At 40.8% G+C, this 25,424-nt stretch overlaps 2 protein-coding genes across 2 annotated transcripts; both read left to right on the forward strand.

Annotated features, from left to right (window-relative positions):
- The first annotated feature begins 4,296 nt into the window (after positions 1–4,296).
- On the forward strand, positions 4,297–5,250 carry LOC116872845 (olfactory receptor 1361-like). Its single transcript, XM_032866367.1, has one exon. The coding sequence runs from the start codon at positions 4,303–4,305 to the stop codon at positions 5,248–5,250; it is 948 nt and encodes a 315-aa protein (XP_032722258.1). The 5' UTR covers positions 4,297–4,302.
- An 11,378-nt stretch (positions 5,251–16,628) lies between these two features.
- Positions 16,629–17,561, forward strand: LOC116872847 (olfactory receptor 1-like). The gene has a single exon (XM_032866368.1). The coding sequence runs from the start codon at positions 16,629–16,631 to the stop codon at positions 17,559–17,561; it is 933 nt and encodes a 310-aa protein (XP_032722259.1).
- The last annotated feature ends 7,863 nt before the right edge of the window (positions 17,562–25,424 follow it).

Below are 25,424 nucleotides of genomic sequence, written 5' to 3' on the forward strand. Positions count from 1 at the left end.
TTAACTCACTGGTCAGTGCATGCTTACGATTCACCTGATCTTCAAACACTAGAAAGCAAGAAGGGTGATGAAATCAGCATCTGGCTAGACTTCAGGCAGCAAGAAAAGTCAGGGATTTGCTGACGCTGTTGTAACCCTGGTTGGCATCACCAGAAGGCACAGGTAGGAGCAGAGAATTGCAGTTGCAGGCACCATTCAAGGAGGAGGTGGTCCAGAGCCACTGAGTGATGAGACACACCCCCGATATCGTTTGAAAGCCGGAGGCTAAAGTTCTGGTATCAGAGATTCATTCACTAGAACAAGCCACCCATTTCCTGAAGTTGTCGCCTCACCCAGTTGATGGGCGGCAGACCACAGAGCAGGAGTGTGAGCCTACCCAAAACCCGGGAGCCAGCTGAGCCAAATCTGAAATGTTAACCCAAAGAAATGTAAACTAAGTAAAAGGTGGTGGTTGTTGTCTAAACACTAAGTTTGGGGGTGGTTTGTTATGCAGCACTAGACAACTGATAAGATCTGCTCTGAGAGCTGGAGACAGCAGTGCCTTCCTCAAAATGCCTGCCTCGCTCATTTTCTCTAGACTAGTAACTTGGAACAGATGTCAGCGCAGCCCCGGCATGAAATAACAGTCCTGGCTATAGGAATATTTACCTGATTCATCCAAAGGGGAGCAGCACTTAGCTAATACATTTCACTAGTCAATGAAGAAATGTACATGGCTGGAGAAAGAAATCATGAAATATTAGGCTAGACAGGGTAAAACTGGTTGACATGGGAGGACTCTCCTGTGAGTCAGGAGACAGGAACACCTGGAACAAGGGCTCCTACATTGCTGGGACCATTGCTGGGCTGGGACATGGTGGCACTCACAGTCAGTGGAATGCAGATGCTGCAACCGCTTGCAAAGTTAAGAGGAAGAGGTGAGAATCTCAGGGATTCTGGGGCCATGTTGGAATGGACTCATCATCTGAGACCGGAAAATCATCTGAGATCCTTTCCCTAAAGCAATAAAGAATACGTTAGTGAGGAGAATAACAGAATCACTGAGAAGCTGACTATGATGAAGTTTTAGAATATAAGTGAGGACCAGAGCAGATGGCCAAAAAAGAATTCTTAAGACCTCCCTGGTGCAAAAAGGTGGTTCTATTAAACCACTAGGACAGAACCCATGGGCAGAAAGAGCTGCTGCCCCTGGGGTTGTGAGGGGTGGCGAATTGGGGAATGTAAAGTAAAGGGAGGTTTCAAAAGAATTTTTCATATGCTAAAGAGGACCTATGAGATACCTAAAGCCTTGTCATGGTCAGGTTAAGGCTGTTTTTCCCCTCTAGCAAGGTACTAACATTAAGACAGGAAGAATGTCACCTATGTCCTGCCCTGGAGTTGGGGGGTGTGGTGAGGTTGCAGTGGGTCAGCTTCTGCCTTGTCCTCAGCAAGCCTTCTGCTCCCTCATCAACCAGAGGCTCCCTGTGGATCCGCGTTCCCTGTATGGGACTGGATATCTTCCAGGCACTGTGCAGTCAGCATGGCCAAAAAGCCGTCTGTCCTGAGAGCTGAAGGAGACGGCAGGGTGAGGGCTAAGTGGGAAAGCTGCGTTTATCATCAACCACAGTCATTTTCTCCTGCCTTTCAGCATTCCATTTCCCAGCTTTATCTGTCCCATCTTTATCTTCAAACCGCTAGGATCAAACAGAAATGAGAAGAAAGCGGTCTTCCTATGGTAATACCTCAACACCGAGTACTTAGTGTGAAGAAATGAGAGTGAATGACATAGACTAGTCACTAACTGTCCACTTTCCTCAATTCACTATCCAGAAGGACTTTTAAAAAATATATTTATTTATTTGACAGAGATCACAAGTAGGCAGAGAGGCAGGCAAGGGAGGTGGGGGAAGCAGGCTCCCTGCAGAGCAGAGAGCCTGATGTGGGGCTGGATCGCAGGACCCTGGGATCATGACCTGAGGCCAAGGCAGAGGTTTTAACCCACTGAGACACCCAAGCACCCTGGGACTTTTTTTTTTTCTTAGATCACATACAGTACATCATTAGTTTTTGATGTAGTATTCCATGATTCATTGTTTGCGAATAACACCCAGGGCTCCATGCAATCTGGGCCCTCCTTAATACCCATCACCAGGCTCACCCATCCCTCCACCCCACCTCTAAAACCCTCAGTTTGTTTTCCAGAGTCCATAGCCTTTCATGTTTCGTCTCCCACTCTGATTTTTATTTCCCCCTTCCTTCTCCTGAAGTCCTCCATGCTATTCCTTACGTTGCACAAATAAGTGAAACCATCTGATAACTGACTTTCTCTGCTTGACTTATTTCACTCAGCATAATCTCCAGTCTCATCCATGTTGGCAGTAACCTCTTCGACATCGGCCACAGCAACTTCTCTCAAGACACATCTCCAAAGGCAAGGGAAACAAAAGAAAAAATATCCAGAAGGACTTCTGTGGAGAACTCCAAGCCTCTGTCATCTAAATACTCCCAGTAGGGGCAGAAACAGGCGAGAGCAGGCTTGATTCACTTTTTCCCAGTTTCCTCTCACAGGGAAGGGATAGACCTCTTCCCCGCGGCGAGTCTCCACCCAGCCTTCTGTCCCCACAACACATTCCGGCTCAGAGCCATCTTCCTTAGTCCCATGGGACTCTCACTTTTTAATATTCTTGTGATTGTCTAGATTTTTTGCTCACCTCAGCTTGTCTAGGATTATTTTGGTGGGTGGGAGCTGGCAGTCTAATAAGCTAATCATCCTCTTAGCAGGAACTTGAAACCCAAAGGCTCATAAAATTCAAACAACCCACCCCAGGTAAGCAAGGCCAGGACACCTTCTGTCCAGGTTGGAATCAAAGTTTGTTGTTTTCCACCTCCCGTTTGGAGCCCCTTCTGCCCCAGTTACCAGCTTTCCCAGCAGATTTCCCAGAGCAGCCACCACACTAAGAATGGAGAGGCACACACATCCCTGGGGACAAAATTTATCAAATGCAAACCCAGCGGCGTGCCATGCATTCCCTCCGCGCATGCTCCTCGGTGAGTGTGGCCCAGGGAGCCAAACCATGAAGCTGCAGCAATTACTTCAGATTTGTCTCTGAGGACCAGCTTGGGGAATCACACTCCTGGGGCACAGAACCTAGAAATACTTCTGTGACAATGTGGGAAGCACATCCAACCTCCTCTGCAGTCTGGGCTGCTGCTATCTGGGCTGGCCTGGTGTAGCCCGAGGTCCTGGGGCCTCTGCTCTCTCATTTGCTGTAGGCTAAGAAGAACCTGCAGGCCCAAAGCAAGGTCCTGTGAGACCAAACTGAGAACAGGTGCAAGGGGGTTGACTTTGTTGGTGGATGCTGTCTGGGCATCTTGGTGAGTGCTCCAAGAAAAAGACAGGGTTGGGTGTTCCCTCTGATACCCACAAAAGATACCAGTCTGAGTCCCTGCCTCCTGTCTCTCAGCCCATCCTGGGATGGGCAGTGGAAACTACTTCCTTAGAGAGAAAGTCACCTACGTCTGCCCCGGCAGAGGATGGGGTTAAGCGGAGTTGGCCTTGATTCAGGGTGTCCAGGGGCATGAGAAATGGCTTCAGACCCCCATGCTATATTCACGTCGTCTTTGTAATATTATGTAAATGACTTAATTTCACCGAATTTCAGTAACCCATTAGTGAAGTGTATGTAATAAAAATGTGTAGGTTTTCAATTAGATGCTGCATTATGTAGTGCTTAGAATTCAAAGTGTTGGCTCTTACGGTTCGCAGTATAGATGGGCTTAGGACCTGGAAGTCAGGGATGAGGATCTCAGTGAACATATAGAAGTGACGGAGGTATCCTGAAACTCCAACAGCTCTCCAACAGCTACCTATCACCTTGCTTTTGCATTTTAGAGGTTTTTGTTTTGTTTTGTTTTCATTTGAGACAGAGAGAGAAAGAGAGAGAGAGAGAGAGCATGAACAGGGGAGAGAGGCAGAGGGAGGGGGAGAAGCAGACTCCCCACTGAGCCTGGAGACCCATGTGGGACTCCACCCAAGGACCCTGAGATCATGACCTGAGCAGATGACAGGCGCTTAACCAACTGAGCCACCCAGGTGCCCCTGCTTCTGCATTTTAACCTCTCAGCCAGCTTGATCTCCCTTCTTGAGTGGATTAAAAAGTAGGGAGCAATGCAGACCTTGGAGGGAAGGTCCAGGAACTTGGAATAGAGACATATGTGAATTGGGTGGGGGGTGTTTATTTTAGAGAAGGCTAGAAGTACCAACTTTTTTTTTTTTTACACTATTTAACTTGTTTTTTCTCTCCTTCCAGAAGGAGTAGTGGCATGGACAGAATCAACCAGTCCAGTGTCACTGAATTCCTCCTCTTGGGTCTTTCTGAGAAGCCAGAGCAGCAGCCTCTCCTATTTGCTATCTTTGTGGGCATGTACCTGGTCACTGTCATGGGGAACCTGCTCATCATCCTGGCCATTGGCTTTGACCCACACCTCCACACACCCATGTACTTCTTCCTGGCCAATCTCTCTTTTGCTGATGCCTGCTTTTCTTCCACCACCGTCCCCAAGATGCTGGTAAACATCCAGAGACAAAGTCAGACCATCCCATATGGAGGGTGTTTGGCCCAGATGCACTTCTTCATGACATTTGGAGCACTGGACGACTTCCTCTTGGGGGTGATGGCCTATGACCGCTATGTGGCCATCTGCAGGCCTCTTCACTACTCCACGCTCATGAGGCCCCTGGTGTGTGTGCTCCTTCTGGTTGCATGCTGGCTTCTCACCAACCTTGCTGCTCTCCTGCACACTCTGCTTATGGCTAGGCTTTCTTTCTGTGCAGGCAACCGCATCCATCACTTCTTCTGTGATGTGGTCCCTCTGCTGCAACTGTCTTGCTCAGACACCAGCACCAACCAGGTAGCCCTATTCACTGTGGGCTCTGTGATCCTCACTGGTCCTCTCTCTCTGATCATTTTGTCATATGCACACATCATCTCCACCATCCTCAGGGTCCCATCTGCCTCTGGGAGGCAGAAGGCCTTCTCTACTTGTGGGTCCCACCTCACTGGTGTCTTCCTGTTTTATGGCACAGCAATTGTTGTCTATCTGTTTCCCCCTTCATCTCACTCTGGGGGTAAGGACAGGGTTGCATCTGTATTTTACACTGTTGTGACTCCTCTGCTGAACCCCTTCATTTATAGCCTCAGGAACAGCGACATGAAGGCTGCACTGAGAAACCTTTTTGGAATTCATACATTATCTTCTCAGGGACTTTGATCCTACAGCCGTATTTTGATTTTGCGCTCTGGAGAACCCATGTGTTTGTGAAGCAACACCATCACCTATCACATTTGCTTAGGTTTCAAAAGAAGGGATCCGGGATCATTCTCTTAAACTTCAAACCTAACAGTGTATGGTGGGTGTATTTCATAAAGGACTTGTGCTATGTTATAAATGTGAATATTTCCCTGGTGTTGTGTAGGGTGATCTAAGCTACACGGGGCTAAGGTCAATTAGAACTTCTTCTGTTTGCTGTTATCCTAATGCATGTATATTTTTTAACCTATGATTCAATCAGAAATAATTAATCTCCAAATACTATATCTGGCAGAGGAAGCACTGATTCCATGACTTTATGGAATTCCCTGATAGAATTCAAAATGGCATGCAGCTGTACATACATGCAATTAACTAAATACAAGTCCAATCATCATGATTTCTCCATAAAGCTTTTTTCTCTTTTATTCCATGTTCTTAACTCTCTACATGTATTATGCCATTTATTTCTCCAATTATAATGATCTTGGGTTAAATGCTATGATTATTATATTTTACAGATGGAGACCAAAGCTAATAAGTGGGGAAAGAAGTATTAAATTTATTCTTAGTCTGACTCTGGTGTTCAAACTTCTGCTTTAGTGTCCTGCTTCTTGGTGCTAATGTTTGTGGAAAGAGACATATTCACTTTAAGCTAGTATGTACACTGATGCCTACCATATGCCAGGCACTGTGCTATGCACTATTGATAAAATGTAAAAATGAATGAGATATTGTTGATACCTATACATGGTAGAGACAGACACGTGTCCAATTTAGTCAGATGGTGACCAGTCAGGTCAGATGGTAATAGTTGCCATGACAAAAAGTAACATGCTTACCCGTGGTCAGGCATAGTTTTACCCATGATGTGACATTTTGTCAGCTCACTGGAACTAGTGAGGAAAGAAAAGTGAGGATTCCACAGCGACAGGCTGTTTACAATGGGGGGCATGCAGGTTGTTGGAGCCATGTCAGCCCAACCTTGGAAGTGTTTCATAGTGGTCTCTCTAAATATGGGTCTCAGGTTTTCGTTCCCAGTTCTGTTGGCCAATTCTCTTGGCCATTTCTGTTCCTTGTAGCTATCTGTCATTGTCAGTGCTTTTGAATTCTAGCTGTAGATTAGTGTTTTCTGGAGCTTTAGAACTCTCTAGAGAAGAGATCCTAGTATTTTTTATAAACACAAAACAAACAGGTAATTCTAGTGCAACCAGGTTTGACAATCCTGTTGTGGGACATCCTTCATGGCAGCAAAAGGGCAGATGAAATAAGGTATGAAAATACCTACCTCATTATTTGCCCTTTCAAGGTAAAAATCAGTGAGGGATCGAGCATATTGACAGCACCAAGAAGTTCCTGAATACTTAGCCCTGGTTGAATCCTTTTATATCTTATTCAATTTTTTATTCTTTGTTTGCTGTAATTTACTAGCTTTTCATAAAACCCTTCTGGACCTGCTATCTTTGAATAATGCTTGGTTTACTTTTATGCATGATTTTCAATTATACTAACAATATTATCTGAGTGAGGCATTCATCACTTTCAAAGAATCTGCTTATATTCTTATCTTTGGGCTTCTACCTCTGTTCAAAAAAGGCAAGCAAATGGATGCTCTGTGCACTGGATTTTTTTCCTTTTTCCTCTTCCTTAGAATCACTCCGGGGTGGGGTTGTATATGGCAGTGTACATCCAGGCAATGGACATCCATCTGTTTTCAACTCATTACACTATATCATGATTTTATCCATGAACCAGGTTCAAGTGTTTTCTACCCCAACAGACCAATGGTGTGAGCTGAGTGAAAAGAAACTGAAACCAAGGTCCAGAACATGGAGATCATAACCATTCCTGTTGCCTTGTGCTCTCTGGACCTGCTTGAACCTAATCCCAAATGGAACATTTCTACTCTTTGTATGTATATGTATCCATTCTGGAGAATGGGATTTGGGGGTGGGGCAGAGTGTATGCATATTTTTGGCCTTGGTAGTTAATACCGGAAAGTTAGATAAAGTGCTTTATCAATTACACTCATCCCTATAAAATATGAATAAGTGTGGTCCACTTCCTCAGCCACACTTATACTGTCCTTCTCCACTGGACACATTCTTCTGGGTTTGTAGAAATCATGTCTTATGGTTTTTATGTGCATTTGTCTGAGAACTCACGTAGTTTATCTCTTGTGCCTATGCTTATTGATCATTTACCTATTTTCTCTTGTAACAAACATGTTCCCATTATTTTGCTACTGTTTAATTAGGTATTCACCTTTTCAAACATTAATTTGTAAAAATTATATATTGTAGATAGGAGTCCTTTGCTAAATATATGTATTGAGGATTTTTTTTAATTATGTAGCTTGCTTTTTATGGTCTATTTAGAGTTAATTTTGAGTAATGAACACACACAAAAAGATTCAACTTCATTCTTTTGCTTGTAGTGTTCCCAGAGCCATTTATTTAAAAAATATTTCTTCCCCTACTGATTTGTCTTGGCATCTTTTAACAAATAGCATGGAGGACAAGGGGAGATGGAGAGGAAAAGGGAGTTGAGGGAAATTGGAAGGGGAGGTGAACCATGAGAGACTATGGACTCTGAAAAACAATCTGAGGGTTTTGAAGGGGCGGGGGGTGGGAGGTTGGGGGAACCAGGTGGTGGGTATTAGAGAGGGCACGGATTGCATGGAGCACTTGGTTTGGTGCAAAAACAATGAATACTGTTACGCTGAGCTTCAACGGACGAATGGATAAGGAAGATGTGGTCCATATACACTATGGAGTATTATGCCTCCATCAGAAAGGATGAATACCCAACTTTTGTAGCAACATGGACGGGACTGGAAGAGATTATGCTGAGTGAAATAAGTCAAGCAGAGAGAGTCAATTATCACATGGTTTCACTTATTTGTGGAGCATAACAAATAACATGGAGGACAAGGGGAGTTAGAGAGGAGAAGGGAGTTGGGGGAAATTGGAAGGGGAGGTGAACCATGAGAGACGATGGACTCTGAAAAACAATCTGAGGGGTTTGAAGCGGCGGGGGGTGGAAGGTTGGGGGAACCAGATGGTGGGTATTAGAGAGGGCACGGATTGCATGGAGCACTGGATGTGGTGCAAAAACAAGGAATACTGTTATGCTGAAAAAAAAAAAAAAGAAGTCTCTGGGAAAAAAAATAAAAACTCTGAAAAACAATCTGAGGGGTTTGAAGCGGCGGGGGGTGGGAGGTTGGGGGATCCAGGTGGTGGGTATTGGAGAGGGCACGGATTGCATGGGAACACTGGGTGTGGTGCAAAAACAAGGAATACTGTTATGCTGAAAAAAAATATTAAAAAAAATTCAAATAACAAATGCAAAAAAAATTAATTAATTAAAAAATAAAATTCCTGCTGGATTTACATATGAGGGATTACTTCTGGATTTTCAGCTCTGTTCCATTGGTCTAAATCCATTTTCATGCCTATATCATACTATCCTGATTACTGTGCTTTCGTAGTAAGTTTGAAATCAGGACATATGGATCCTGACACTTTGTTCTATGTCTCTGAGAATGTTTTTGTTAGTTGGGATCCCTTTAATTTCCATATATAGTTTAAAATCAGCTTGTCAATTTCTGTAAAGAAGAGAGCTGGGATTTTGGTAGTATTTATGTTGACTATACAGATCAGTTTGGAAAGTATTGTCACCTTGACAATATGAACTCAAGCCTTGAACGTGGGATTACATGTTTAATTTCTTTCAACAATATATTTTGTTGTATTTAGATCATGAATTTTCCACTTATTTTGATGAATTTATTCTTAAATATGCTATTCTTTTTTATCCTATTGTAAGTAGAATTGTTTCTTTTCTTGTTGTTGTTATGTTAGTCACCATACAGTATGTCATTAGTTTTAGATGTAGTATTTCAAGATTCATTGTTCACGTGTAACACCCAGTGCTCCATGCAATACGTGCCCTCCTTAATACTCATCACCAGGCCAACACATCCCTCCATCCCACCTCCCCTCTAGAACCCTCAGTTTGTTTCTCAGAGTCCACAGTCTCTCATGGTTCTTCTCCCCCTCCAATTCCTGAACCCCTTAATTTTTCCCTTCCTTCTCCTAATGTCCTCCATGCTATTCCTTATGTTCCACAAGTAAGTGAAACCATACTATAATTGACTTTCTCTGCTTGACTTATTTCACTCAGCATAATCTCCTCCAGTCCCATCCATGTTGATAAAAAAATTGGGTATTCATCATTTCTGATGGCTGAGTAATATTCCATTACTCTTTAATGGACCACGTCTTCTTTATCCATTCCTCTGTTGGAGGGCATCTTGGCTCTTTCCACAGTTTGGCTATTATGGACATTGCTGCTATGAACACTGGGGTGCATATGACCCTAGAACTGCTTCCTTAATTTCATTTTCAGAATGTTCCTTGATAGTGTATAGGAATCAATTTTTGTATATTGACCTTGTACTTTGCAATATTTGAACCTACTTATTCATTTTAATCGTTTGTTTTTGATTCCTTAGTATCTTTTACAGTTGGCCACTGAACAATGCAGATGTTAGGGGCACTGACCTCTACCATGCAGTCTAAAATCCCTGTATAACTTTTGACTCCCCTAAAACTTTACTAATAGCCAAATATTAGAAGCCTTAACAGTAACATAGTCAATTAACACATATTTTGTATATTCCATGATTATATACTGTATTCTTACAACAAAGAAGGCTAGAGAGAAGAAAATGTTATTAAGAAAGCCATAAGGAAGAGAAAATAAATTACAGTACTGTCCTGTATTTATTTTTTAAAAAATCCACATATAAGTGGACCCATGCAGCTCAAACTTGAGTTGTTCAAGGATCAACTATATATACAAAAATCATCAGAAAATAAATAGAGTTTTGCTCCTTCCTTTCCAGCCTAGACGCCTTTTATTTTATATTATTTTATATTATTTTATTTTGCTTGACTGCCCTGGCCAGAACCTCCAGCAAACATTGACTAGAAGTGATATTGTTACTGAACTTAAAAGAGGAAGCCAAGATAGAGGTCATGGTTGCACAACACTGTGAATATACTTAATGCCACTGACTTGTGCATGTTAAAATAGTTAAAATGGTAAATTTATGTAAATGTTATGTGTATTTTAGCACATTAAAAAATAATCAAACAATGCAATTTATCTCCTAAGCAAAATAAAAGGATTAATGAAAAAAAATCATATGAATCTCAGAACAAAAAATAAAATTGGAGAAGAAAAATTTGGAAAAATAATGGAGACAAGTTATTTAGAGTTAAATATTAATGACTTCAGAGTTCAAGGGCCTAGAGAGTGATGAAAAGGAAAAAAAATGAAAAGCTCGCACATCTACAGGTTTTAATAAATTTTAAGAATTTCAAAGTCAGCAAAATGAACTATTGGGATTTCAACAAGATCAAAAGCTTTTGCACAGCAAAGGAAACAGTTAACAAAACCAAAAGACAACTGACAGAATGGGAGAAGATATTTGCAAATGACATATCAGATAAAGGGCTAATGTCCAAAATCTATAAAGAACTTAGCAAACTCAACACCCAAAGAACAAATAATCCAATCAAGAAATGGGCAGAAGACATGAACAGACATTTCTGCAAAGAAGACATCCAGATGGCCAACAGACACATAAAAAAAATGCTCCACATAACTCAGCATCAGGGAAATACAAATCAAAACCACAATGAGATAGCACCTCACACCAGTCAGAATGGCTAAAATTAACAAGTCAGAAAATGACAGATGCTGGCGAGGATGCAGAGAAAGGGGAACCCTCCTACACTGTTGGTGGGAATGCAAGCTGGTGCAACCACTCTGGAAAACAGCATGGAGGTTCCTCAAAATGTTGAGAATAGAACTACCCTATGACCCAGCAATTGCACTACTGGGTATTTACCCTTAAGATACAAACGTAGTGATCTGAAGGGGCACGTGCACCTGAATCTTTATAGCAGCAATGTCCACAATAGCCAAACTATGGAAAGAACCTAGATGTCCATCAACAGATGAATGGATCAAGAAGAGGTGGTATATATACACAATGGAATACTATGCAGCCATCAAAAGAAATGAAATCTTGCCATTTGCGACGACGTGGATGGAACTAGAGGGTATCATGCTTAGCGAAATAAGTCAATCGGAGAAAGACAACTATCATATGATCTCCCTGATATGAGGAAGTGGAGATGCAACACGGGGGGTTAAGGGGGTAGAAGAATAAATTAAACAAGATGAGATTGGGAGGGAGATAAACCATAAGTGACTCTTAATCTCACAAAACAAACTGAGGGTTGCTGGGGGGAGGGGGGTTGGGAGAGGGGAGTGAGGTTATGGACATTGGGGAGGGTATGTGCTATGGTGAGTGCTGTGAAGTGTGTAAACCTGGTGATTCACAGACCTGTACCTCTGGGGATAAAAGTATATTATATGTTTATAAAAAATAAAAAATTTAAAAAAAATAATTTCAAAGTCAGAGAAAAGTTTTGAGACAAAGGGGAGTTTGCCTGCAGTAATCATACTCATATCAGATTTCTTAATAGCTATACTGGATGTAAAAAAGCAATGAAATATTTTTAATGCATAAAAAGAATATAGCTTTAAAATCAATAATTTATATCCAGCAAAGTTGTCACTCAAATGTGAAAACATATTACAAATATTCTTATATATCTAAATAAAGATAATTTGTATATCTGCATAAAGCTTCAGAAGGTTTGCCTCACTGAAACTTGTGAAGGAAACACTCAAATTAAAAGATAAACATTTTTTGTCCTAGCAGCTTTCAAGAGATTATACCTACAATTACGATTCCTCAATTTGACTATCAGGTGCCTTGATGTTTTTCTGGAATCTATAATCTTGGGTGGAGACTGTTCGGCCGATGTGGTCCATATACACTATGGAGTATTATGCCTCCATCAGAAAGGATGAATACCCAACTTTTGTAGCAACATGGACGGGACTGGAAGAGATTATGCTGAGTGAAATAAGTCAAGCAGAGAGAGTCAATTATCATATGGTTTCACTTATTTGTGGAGCATAACAAATAGCATGGAGGACATGGGGAGTTAGGAGAAGGCAGTTGGGGGAAATTGGAAGGGGAGGTGAACAATCAGAGACTATGGACTCTGAAAAACAATCTGAAGGATTTGAAGAGATTGGGGGTTGGGAGGTTGGGGGAACCAGGTGGTGGGTATTAGAGAGGGCACGGACTGCATGGAGCACTGGGTGTGGTACAAAAACAATGAATACTGTTATGCTGAAAATAAATTAAAAAATAAAGATAAACATTTTTTAAGGAATTGTTGAACACTACATCAAAAACTAATAATGTATTATATGCTAGCTAACTGAACATAATAAAAAAAGTAAAATGTTTTTTAAAAGTATTTATTTATTTATTTTAGAGAGAAAGAGAGCATGTGTGAATATGTGGGTTGGGGAGAGAATCCTTAAGCAGGCTCCTGGCTGACTGGAGCCTGATGCAGGGCTGTATCCCAGGACCCTGAGATCATGACCTGAGGTGAAATCCAGAGTCAGCCACTTAACAAACTGAGCCACCCAGGCACCTTAAAGGACAAACATTTTTAGGAAATGCTGCAAGATGTGTGGAAATTAAAGATGGCTAACCATCTTGATAAAATTTGGGGTTTTTTAAAGGCTTAAACTAAAGGAAAAATGAGAAAGTATATCCATTACAAATCAGAATTAAAGTTCCTACAAATCTGTATCAGAAGACAATCAACCCAGTAAAAATGGGCAGACTTTTCATAAAACGAAGATATAAGAATGGCTGACAAGCACAAGAAAATGTGCTCTGGATCATTAAGAACTGGGGAAATGTGAAATAAAAGCACAAAGAGCTACAACTTCATACACTTAGGATGGCAAAAATGTGAACTCGGAAAATTCTATTTGAGAGAATATTTTGTTTTCTGACTTACTTACCTGAGAAAAGTCCAGAAAGGATAAGTGAACTTCCCAAAGCCACAGAGCAGTTCATTTAGAGTTTGGGGACTGGGCAACAGACCAAGGTTTTTCCCACAGTGAATACTTCAGAGACCGGTGTTCCCAGATGTCTCTGCAACTTCCAGCAGGGAGCTCTGGGGATTGCTCCAGAAACCACAGGGAGATTGCTTCTTTTTTTTTTTTTCTGCATTTCTAGTCAGTTTGGCTGACTCAGGATCTAGGATGGCCCACTCTCATCTCTCCATCCTTGGAGGAGATGAGGGTTCCATGTCCCAGGGAGTCCTTTATGCCTTAAATATAGGGGAAGATGCTGTCTTTTCATCTGGTCATCAAATATGGTTTTTCCACTCTTGACAAGTGAGAACCCAGAGCAGAAGAGTCAAATCTCTACCATAATGTGAAAAAACGAGGAGCTCTTCTTGGGCCCAACTCAGAACTGACAGTAAGTCATTGGCCATGCTTCCCCCTTCCCTGTCAGTCAAGAGAAGCAGAACGGTCCTTTGGAAATTGTTTCAGGAATCCTGTTTTTGGTATCAGTTGTAGTACTGAACTTGGACAGATTATAGCAGCTCTTGGAGATTCTGTTTACTCATTCATAAAATAAGAGGTGGTGGGGATTAAGGAGGGCACGTATTGCATGGAGCACTGGGTGTGGTGCAAAAACAAGGAATACTGTTATGCTGAAAAGAAATTAAAAAAATATTTTTTAAAAAAGAGTTGTATAAGATGGCTTAATATCCATCAGTCCCTAAAGGATGGAGTGGCAGGGTAGCCTTGATCCAGAGGTCTACTTCACGGAGCTATGAATTTAACCCTCTAGTCCCTGAAACTACATTCCTGAAACTTCCACATATTCCTGAAAGGGACTTGATATGTGGATGGAACATGTCAGGTCGGATTGACTGTTTTCAAATATGGAAAAGCAAAGCGATTCAGGGGAACATTTCGGAAAGGGTACAAAGGAGCAGATTCAGACCTATGAGAAGATACATTCCTACTAAATTGGAATTCCAAGCATCCATTTTCTCTGCATTTTTAAATTAAAACCCAACAATATTTAGTTTAAATGTAAGATATAAACAAGCCACACATTCAGTGCTTGGGAAGAAACACAACCGATTAGACTTACTAATTCAACACTCAAATACTTTAAACATTTTTTCACATTGTATTAGAATGTATGCTAGGCAACCTAAGTTCTTCATACACCTCTTCCATTAACTGTAATTTGCTTAAAGTATAAAAGCCAATGCTGGTAGCTAAATGATAACATCATACAGTTTCATCATAGCTTAAAAAGCCATTTTACTGCCCATCCATCCACTATCTTATTCAATAGTACATGCGAAGCGCATACATAAAAAGAAACAAAATGAAGAAAAATGAGTCCCTGGCACTGAGGGAGACACCATCTAATGGGGATAAGCAACTAATTATACGGCAATATGTCAAGTGTTCCAGCAAAACTCGAATACAGAGCTGTGGGAGCAAAGAGGGTAAAGCAATGGATTCCAAAAGGAGAATATGAAATATTGTCCAGTGTTGACACCCAAGCTCTTGCCGGGTGGAGAGGAGGAGGAGGAAGCATCTAGGAAGGTGAAAGGGCTAAATACCAAATCACGCAGGCAAGACACGTGAGTTGTCTGAGGACTGTTAGCGGTTTCACAGGCAAGACTGGTGTGGCGTAACAGGGAAGTGTCACTGGACAGAAAGATGGAAACAGACTCAAAAAGGGCTAATAATGTCATGATAAGAAAGAGCCTAGATGTTTTTCTGATGGTGAGAAGGAGACTCACAACAGCTTATGACATCAATTCAGTTATCTTTCTTCATGGGGGTGAAACCAAAGTTTGACAGTTTAAATGAGTTATTCGAAGCCATATTACAATGTTTGATAAAGAAGGTGAGTCAAGGGGTGCCTGGGTGGCTCAGTGGGTTAAGCCTCTGCCTTTGGCTGGGGTCATGATCTCGGGATCCTGGGATCAAGCCCCGCATGGGGCTCTCTGCTCAGCAGGGAGCCATCTTCCCCCTCTCTCTGCCTGCCTCTCTGCCTACTTGTGATCTCTGTCAAATAAATAAATTTTTTAAAAATCTAAGAAAAAGTGGGGGGGAAGGTGAGTCAAAATTTTCTGAGTACAAACTAAATTTTTCCCTTTATGCTATGCAACCTAAATACTCTGCTTGAAGACAAATAGATGAGTCTCATGTAGTGGTTTTAAGTATATAGATACAGTAGAGATTCGATTCTGTGAAATACAGGAAATGCTCCCATGTGGTGTGGATCTCATCCAAGCACTGGGTTAAACTGAAATGGACTGACTCACATCAATCACACTCACAAGAGACTGATGCATAAGCCAAAAACATCATTAATTTCATTTGCCATGAGAACTGTAACTGCCAAATTGGATATTTACATTCTCTAAGGCAAAAGATGTATGAATTAATGTGACTGTGATCATCATTTTACAATGTATATTTATATTAAAACATCACACTGTATACCTTGCATATATACAGTTTTTAATCTATTAATTTTATCTTGATAAAGCTGGAATGAATGAAAAAAACGAGTTTATTTATTTTTAAAGGTTTTTTAAACTTATTCATTTGAGAGAGAGAGAAGGAGCATGAGGGGGTGGAGAGGGGAGAGGGGCAGAGGGAGAAGGAGAGAGAGAATCTTAAGCAGGCTCCACACCCAGTTGGAGCCAGGCATGGGGCTGGATACCATGACCCTGAGGGGAAATCAAGAGTTGGAGGTTTAATTGACTGAGGCACCCAGGCGCCCCAAAGAGCTGGGAACTTTAAAAAAGGGCCTGAATGGAGTAAATTTAATTTTAATAAAAATGGAATTATAAATATATATGTTGTTCTGAAATTTTACCTTAAAAATCTTAATCTGATGATATAATTATTTAGAATTATTATCTATAATTATATATTACATATATTATTTTCATTTCATTTAAATTAATTTTTAAATGTAAGTAAAACATTGTTTACTTAATTGTATTATTCTTCAGCAAAAAAAAAAAAAAACTAACAGGATCTATGTGATCAGAGCACACTTATTTTTTCACAAGGTACAGCCATGTGTTGGGAAACAGCTGGAATAGTTTAAAAGAGCCTTGGATAGCTGGTCGGGTGCTGACACCAATCTATAACTATACAAAGAGTGATCCAAATGGTCTTTTATAACACACACTATTATAAGTTTGAGTTTTGCCAAAACAAAACTGACTAAACCACATGATGTTTCTAATAGGAATATGAAATACTTTCCACACAGCATTATTTTACTTTTTTGTTACTTATCATAAAAATTTGTTTCATACAGAATTCCAGACATGGACAGAAGAAATCAGACCAGCATCTATGAATTTCTTCTCGTGGGACTCTCTGAGCAGCCGGAGCATCAGCCTCTCCTGTTCGGGCTCTTCCTGGGCATGTACCTGGTCACCATTGTGGGGAACCTGCTCATCATCCTGGCCATAGTTTCTGACCAGCACCTCCACAACCCTATGTACCTCTTCCTAGCTAATCTGTCCTTTTCTGACATTGGTTTCATCTCCACAATAATTCCCAAGATGCTAGATAATATTAGCTCAGGAAGTAAACTGATTTCTTATGGTGGGTGTCTGACACAGCTTTATTTCTTTGGCCTATTTGCAGATCTGGACAACTTTCTCCTGGCTGTGATGGCACTTGACCGCTATGTGGCCATCAGCCACCCCCTCCATTATGCCATGACCATGAACTCCCAACGGTGTATCCCGTTGGTGGCTGGGTCATGGATGGTCACTACCTTCCATGCCCTAGTGCATACCCTCCTGGTGATGAGGCTTTCTTTCTGTGGCCCCAATATCATCCCCCATTTCTTCTGTGATCTGGTCCCACTCCTGAATCTGGCCTGCTCCAGTACTTATGTTAATGACCTGGTGCTCATCCTTGTGGCAGGAACACTGCTAATTGGACCCTTCATCTGCATCCTTACATCTTACTTTTATATTGCTTTGGCCATCCTAAGAATCAATTCCACAAAGGGTAAGCAAAGGGCCTTCTCCAACTGCACCTCCCACCTCTCTGTGGTCTCTCTGTTTTATAGCACAGCTATTGGGGTCTATTTATGTCCTCCATCATCCCCCTCAGGTGGAAAGGACAGAGTCTTCTCAATAATGTACACAGTGGTGACCCCCATGCTGAACCCCTTCATCTATAGCCTAAGAAACAGGGATATGAAGGGGGCTCTGGGAAAACTACTCAGAAGGATAACACTCTAACATTCTTTCCCAGAACCTTGTGGTCCTGACTCCAAGACTCAGAGCTGGGAGTTGAAATTGGCCTCCTGATGGCCTAACCACTGAAGCTTCCCTGAACATGCGACTTCTTTTTTCTTATGTTTGTATTACAAAGTACAGATTGACATCTAAGGGCAGAGAGGGACAAGTGATAACAGTAACCTCAGATTGTCTCTGTGAAATGCCCATGCTCTGAGTAGTTTACTATCCACTCTCAAAATGGCTCTTGTTATTTTTACTGGTCTCTAAGCAAAGCCTGGGGGCTTGTATACATATAAAACAACAATGAAAGTCAAAATTTTTGTTTAGGTCAAGTTATAACAGAACTATGGAAGATGTCATTGGCCCAAGAATATAGGATTCATTATGTCTGGTAGCAAGAAACACAAAGGAAGTAACCTGATACTTTATATTTAAATAGGCAGTGTTCTACTGAAACATCAGAATGGGGTGCAGTTTAAGCCCTGGGTTCCAGGGTTGGCTTTGTCAGAAATGAACTGTGTGACAGCTGGCTAATCACTTGATTGCCTCTGAGTCTTGGTTTCCTGAAACATTTATAAAATAGAGTGACTGAATTATGTTAGTCAAAACCCTATATGCATATACCCCAGTTCCAATAATATTGAGTGTTATAGTGACAAGAACTAAAGACTTGAAGTCAGAAGTTACAAATCAGGACCAAAAGCCTTCCACTCTCACACTATGTAATTTGGGGAACATTCTTCCTCTCTGAGGTCTGGTTTCTTCATCTGTAAAACTGGAAAAACAACTACATCAAAAGAGTAATAAATAATAAGAAACATATACGCTTACTTGGGTCACAGTAAGTGCTCCACAAATGTTTATGGAATCCAGATCTTCAGTTCTGTTATTTATCTTAATTAATCTTAGGACTTCCCTTCTCTCTATTGGGAAAACCCTCAATCACTCCCTCTCTGGAAGCCCTGTTTCCAGTCTTCTTATTTATTTATGAAGGCTCTTCTACATGATTTCTCTCTCTGGTAAATATTTTGGAGGTCTCTGAATATGGAGGTAGAAACTGTGTTAAGGAGAATTCTTCCAATGATTATTTAATTCCTCCATATTCACTTCACATGGGTCACCAATGGTTGATTCAATGTAGGTGGAAGAGTGTGCTAGTGTTGGGAGGAATATTTTTTCACCCAGCTTGACTTGTACCTACAAGTGGATGAGATTTAATTCATCTAACAACTGCCCTAGTTTGCTACCTTACTCACTCTGCCCCAGAACAGAAATTTGTGCACACTCAGCCCAGACCAACCCTGTTTCTTATTGAGAACCAACCTGTTCACAGGGACATGTGCTCTGCTATGTACCTCCAAGGGTAAAGTGGCCACTCATAGACTCCTGAGAACCCTCCCAAATCCAGCAATAGTTGCTTCTGGGGTTGGTCAGGAAAATATTTAGGTTCTCACTTCAAGTCATGTCTCTAACCTAGACTTCATCAGGAGAAAAGTGGCGATATGGCCCCTGTCTTTTGTGTGTCCTTGTCTTATTCAGTAGTTGATTGAGAACTCAACTGGGAAAGTGGGTGCTGTTTCTTGAGCTCCCTCAAACACCCCCAACAATCTGAAAATCATAGCCTCAGCACATATCTAGAGTCTGGGAGACTCTAGAGTAAGTTATTTAACATCTCCGAGTTACCTTGTATGTACTAATGAGGTAAAAATCTAAGTTTTAATAATATTGATAAACGGTAAATAACTGAATGACTATAACTGAAGTGCTTTTCATGATCTCTGACATGTAGAAGGGACTCAGAAAATAACCATAGCCTTTGTTGTATAGCTGCTGTTGTTTTCATAGTTGCTCTTCTCATTGTTGTAGGTCTTGTGAGCCTGACCCCTCCCTGCTGAGTAATCATGAAGCCAACTGAATCATATGCTTTTTAATGGTTTTAGTTGTTCATATTTACCAAAAATAAGACACACAGAATTTGGCAAGCATATTTTAGGACATTTTATTGCCAAATAGCATTCACCATGAAATGAGAGATTTGAGATGTCCTGGTCCAGTGCTTATGAAGAGAGGTGGGCCTTTTACAAGGTGTTTTAAAGCCATAATATTGGAATCTATCTTGGTTTGGGTACACTTAGAAACAGGTTCTGAGGCAAGAATTTGAATATAAGCAGTTCTTTTGGGAGGTGATCCTAGGAAACACCAGGAGGGAATGGGGAACGAAGACAGAAGAGGAAAGGTAGACAATGCAGGGACACTACCACATGAGTTACCACCATGCCTAGTTGGCCCTTACTATAGCTGGGGAACTCTGGAACCAGTGCAGAACACACACCTCTAAGTTACCCCACCCAACTCCCACGAGCTGAGACTGAAGGCTTTCCCAGGGAGCATTAATTCCTCAGCACTTCTTCTCTGCTATGCATGTCTATCTGGAACTCATGGGATACCCTGGGACACCTCCAGCAGCCAGAAATAGCTCTCAGACAGATGGATATGCTGGTATCTGAAAGTACGTGGGGTAAATCCATACGTCCTGTCAGTATCAGGACAATGATAAGACTTGAGGGTACATGGATGAGGCAACAACAGCATCTACTACTGTTTACCCCTCGCACTGCTCAGACCCTCTCGCCCCCCACATTAAGTTCACTACACGTTGTCACTACTTCTTTAAAGTGGTGGCTGAGTGCCATTTTCCTTTTTTTTTTTTTTTACTGGATCATATTTTTTAAAATTTATTTTCAGCATAACAGTATTCATTGTTTTTGTATCACACCCAGTGCTCCATGCAGTCCGTGCCCTCTCTAATACCCACCACCTGGTTCCCCCAACCTCCCACCCCCCACCTCTTCAAACCCTTCAGATTGTTTTTCAGAGTCCATAGTCTCTCATTGTTCATCTCCCCTTCCAATTTTCCATTTTCCTTTTTAAAAAAAGATAATAGGAGTGTTAGTAGGACAAGCTGTAGTCCCCACTGCTGCAGTTTGCTTCAAGATTAGAGGTAACATGTCATCTCCTCCACCAGATCTCCTTTCTATATGTTCAGAGCTTCTGCTGTTCTGGGTTGGTTGTCCAATGGCGTCTTTCAGGTCTGACTTCAGGTGCTCTAACTCTACTGGCCATGCCCTTCCTTGTTAGCTGTGTTTGGTGCAGGTCTCTGTTGTTACAGAACATTATTACAATTTTAAATGTCTTCATACACATCACTGGGCTCTTAAGGAGGGCATGTATTGCATGGAGCACTGGGTGTTACACACAAAAAATGAATTATGGAACACTCCATCAAGAACTAATGATGTACTGTATGGTGACTAACATAACATGATAAAAAAGTTATTAAAAAAAGAAAAAAAATAAAGGTCTTTGTTACAACTATCTGACAGAGGGAATCTGTGGATTGAAGTGGATCTAAATTCCAGTAATGCTGGGGGCCCCCCAATTAAAATATTTGTTTCTCTTATCTTCCCTGTATAAATTACATCCTCCCTAAGCATTTCAAGCAGAGGTTGTGTGGAGAAGACACCTCCGGCAGCCTCAGGCGAGTGTCAAAGGCACAGGAGCCTTATTACCAATTATGTCGTATCGTTCATAGAATTCATCTAACAAAAATTCACTCTTAGTGATGCCCTGCTTTCTTCTATAATATTTACGTTATCACCCTGAAACTCTGTACCTGGGCTATATCCCTGCATTTTTCTTCTATAATATTTACTTTATCACTCTGGAACTCTGTACCTGTGCTATATCATAGCTTTGGGTCCTCAGTGAACAATCAGAATCAGGGTTCTCCGCCTACAGTACCCATTACAGGTCTAACTCATTCCAACCATTCATGGGAGCACCTGCTGGTGTCCCAGTGAATCCCACAAGTTCCAAACATATACCTCTTTGCCCTCGTTAAATCGCAGCAATCTTATCTCATTGTAATAATTTGGATCAAGCACTGCTATAGTCTGAATGTTTTTGTCTCCCTCAAAATTCTTTCTGCCTAAAATGCTTTCTCCTCCTCCTCTTCTCCCGAACACTCACTTATTCCTTAGATCTCTGCTGAAGCATCATTTCCTCAGGAAGGGTAGGTTAGATCTTTGTGATTTACATTTTCCAAACTCCCTGTGTTTCTCTTTCAATGCATTTTTCTCAATGATATTTAACAAGTAATTGCCTAAGAAACTGCTTTACTTATTCTTCCATTCATTCTACAAATATATACGAAGTTCCTACTAGGTGCCTAACACTCGATATTGGGGCTACTATGAAGAAAAAAATACACCTTTCCACTGACTTCATAGAGCCTGTAGTCTAGTGTATAACATCTCTTGTGATTTACTGTAAATTCTATGAAAGGAGGAGCTCTGTTCTAAACACTACCATACCCTATAGGATTTAGCTAAATAAAAGAATGAAGAAATTAATATAGAAATTAATGATTAAGTGAATGAGTTCTATTTGGAATGTTTATTTAAAATTTTTTGAAATTTTTAAAAATTTATTTTAATTTCTAACTTTTGTTTTTACTGTTTGATGATTTCTCACAAGGCAAAACCCTAAGTATCTACCACCTGTTGAGGAAGTAGATCATTGCCAGCTTTCCAGAAACTGCCTGTGTACCTCTGTGAAATTGCAGCTCCTCTCTTCCCTATGAAAGTACCACTATTCCTATTTTTTTAATTTTATTTTTTCAGTGTTCCAGGATTCATTGTTTATGCACCACACCCAGTGCTCCATGCAATACGTGCCCTCCTTAGTACCCACTATTCCTACTTTTTATGCTAATTACTTATTTGATTTCTCTTTTAATTTTATGACATATACATCTGTGCCCAAATGGTATAATTTAATTTTCCTCATTTAAGATTTTTTTATTGTTTATTTTTCCAGTTTTATTGAGATACAATGGACCTGTAACACTGTGTAAGTTTAAGGTGTAGAATTTGATGGCTTGGTATACATATATATTGTGAAATGATTACCACAATAAAGTTAGCTTACACATACATTATCTCACAGTTACCGTGTGTGTATGTGTGTGTGTGTGTGTGTGTGTGTGTGTGTGGTGAGAACATTTAAGATCTATGCTCTTAGCAACTTTAAAATATATAAGAGTATTGTTAGCTGCAGTCACGACATTGTACACTACATCCCTACAACTTACTCATCTGAATAACTAGAAGGATATACTTTCAACTAACCTCTCCCCATTCACCCACTTCCCATTCCAGCCCCTGGAAATCAACATCTACTCTTGGTTTCTATGAGTTTGGCTTTTTCCACATATAAGCAAGATCATATAGTATTTGTCTTCTCTACTTGACTTTGTTCACTCAGCATAATAGCCCCAAGCTTTATCCATGTTGTCACAAATGAAGAATTTCCTTCTTTTGTATGGCTGAGTAATATTCCATTGGGTGTTTATATATCACATTTTTTTACCCATTCATTTGTCAACAGCACTTATGTTGTTTGCATATCTTGGCTATGGTGACTAATGCCACAATGAACATGGGAGTAGCTCATTTGGTCACTGGGAGGAATAAATGACATAAAAGCATTTGAGCACTTTAAACAGAATGTCTGACTCATAGTAAACACTCAACATATGTAACCTATTATGATTGCCAACTATGTGCCTTCAACAACATCTGAGTCTATGTGAGTTTCAGATGTTTGGGAGCAGACGGACATGAGAGTTAATAAGAATGGTCCATTTCTCTTTCTAGGGAAATGAATGATTTGTGTTCCCAGACTGAAGAGAGCATAAGTAAAAGGGAAAATATCCATCCAAGCCGCATACTGAGAACAGAGAGTTATGAGTCAGATCAGGAAGGAAAACATAACAGAATATTTCTTAAGCACATTATAACCCCTGCAAAGTCATAATAAAAACACAACAATCATAGAGAAAAAATGGTGAAGGATTTCTTTGGAAAATTCAAAGAAGGGAAATATAAAAATGGTCAAAAATACAAAAAAAATTGTCTCCTGCAACTAGGAAAAAAAAAGTAAAATGATAATAAAGTATTATGGGGTGTTTTTGTTTTCGTTTTTGTTTTCTGTCATCAGACTGAGAGACAAAAAAGTTGGCAAACAGTGCTCTTAGGTTGTGTGGAAAAGACACTCTCATATGCTCTTTTTTTAAATAATTTTTTAAATTTATTTTCAGCATAACGGTATTCATTGTTTTTGCACCACACCCAGTAATTTGACTCCAAATTTTTGGAGGATAATCTGGTGCTTCCACCTGAAATTAAAAATGCACATATACCACAGAGTCTCCTAGACAGAGGTCATCTTCATGGCTCTTACTTAATAAACATCAAGCTACAGGAAAGTAAAAAAAAAAAATGCACATCTACTTTCATAAAGCATTTCCATTCCTAGAAAAATATGTGCAAAGATATCTGTAAAAGAATATCCATATAGCATTGCTTTTGTGATAGCCCCCCCCCAAAAAAAAGGAGATACAGCGCATGAGGAAGGATGGTCTATAACTTGTGGAACATCCAATAAGCACTAAATACTTTAAAATAATGAGGTAGGTTTTTTTTTTAAAGAATTTATTTATTTATTTATTTATTTATTTATTTGACAGACAGAGATCACAAGTAGGCAGAGAGGCAGGCAGAGAGAGAGAGGAGGAAGCAGCTCCCTGCTTGAGCAGAGAGCCTGATGCAGGGCTCGATTCCAGGACCCTGAGATCATGACCTGAGCCGAAGGCAGAGGCTTTAACCCACTGAGCCACCCAGGTGCCCCACGAGGTAGGTTTGATGGTGACAGAGGAGATCTGTGATATATTGATGAGAGAAACAAAGAAAGCTCCAGAACAAATGGCCCTATTTTTTGTAAAAACAAAATTATACATGTATATTTGTGCATAGAAAAGTGTCTGGGTGAGTCCATGTCAAAACATGAACAGCGATTACTCCTGGAGAGGAATGGGGAAGATGGGAAACAAGACTCTCACTTTTCACTTGATATGTGTTTCACTGCAAAATATTTTTCACTTCAGTGAAATGTAAAAATAATAGGCTACATCTTCAAGGACTTCTCAGAGTCAAATTTTGGAGCACATGACAGAGAACCCCATGTCCAGGATGATCTCCCAAGTCCTGACCACTCTCGGGATCACCTGTCAGGCCACAGGAGTCACTAATGCTAATACTGGAAGTACTGCCTCCTGGGTCCCAATCCCCAGGGACAGTCTGATTTGGACAATGACACACTTGGGGCTCGGTGCTAGTGAGAACCATGGAGTCATGCAGAAGCATGTGATAAAATCTCCCAGTGCATTTCCCAGGCATGCCTTCCTGCCTCTGACCAGCAGAAGCCCCACCATGAGGCTGGCTGCCCTCTCCCTTCAACTCCTTCCCAATGCCTTCCTTTCTGCTATGCTGGGCAACTTCCCCTGTCTTCCCCGAGTAGATAGCTCTATGCTACTGTCAAAAGAAGACATGACAATACATGCTGCCTGAGGGAGGAAGGAAGTGTCCAGCCCAGTCCATTCCAGTCCAGTCAGAGGCCCACAAGAAGCTGAGTCTCCTCGCTCAAGACTGCACACCCACACTGCAATTTCTGAGCCACTCAGGTAATTCCTTCACAGGAATTGCTCTCTGAAATTTCTGGAGGGATAAACATCTTTCTCAAATTGGATCCTTTACACAGTATTGTGCATTTTATGAAGTCTGTCTTTGACTCCCTAAGTTTTCTTCTTTTTTTTTTTCTTTTTCTTTCCCTGTATAGTGCCTCTTCCTTATGCCATCCTCAGACTTGCTATATATCTTCATGGACTTTCTCCTCCCTTTATGAAACCTAGCCACAGGGGGGAAAAAATAGCCCCAAAACAAAAAACAAACTGAATGATTTAAA

Source organism: Lontra canadensis, unplaced genomic scaffold (genome assembly GCF_010015895.1).
Source record: "Lontra canadensis isolate GAN:19392208 unplaced genomic scaffold, GSC_riverotter_1.0 scaffold30, whole genome shotgun sequence".
Lineage (NCBI taxonomy): Eukaryota > Metazoa > Chordata > Mammalia > Carnivora > Mustelidae > Lontra > Lontra canadensis.

Bases quoted from the DNA above. Each gene is read 5' to 3' on its own strand.
- LOC116872845 (XM_032866367.1), top strand. From the start codon at position 4,303: ATGGACAGAATCAACCAGTCCAGTGTCACTGAATTCCTCCTCTTGGGT.
- LOC116872847 (XM_032866368.1), top strand. From the start codon at position 16,629: ATGGACAGAAGAAATCAGACCAGCATCTATGAATTTCTTCTCGTGGGA.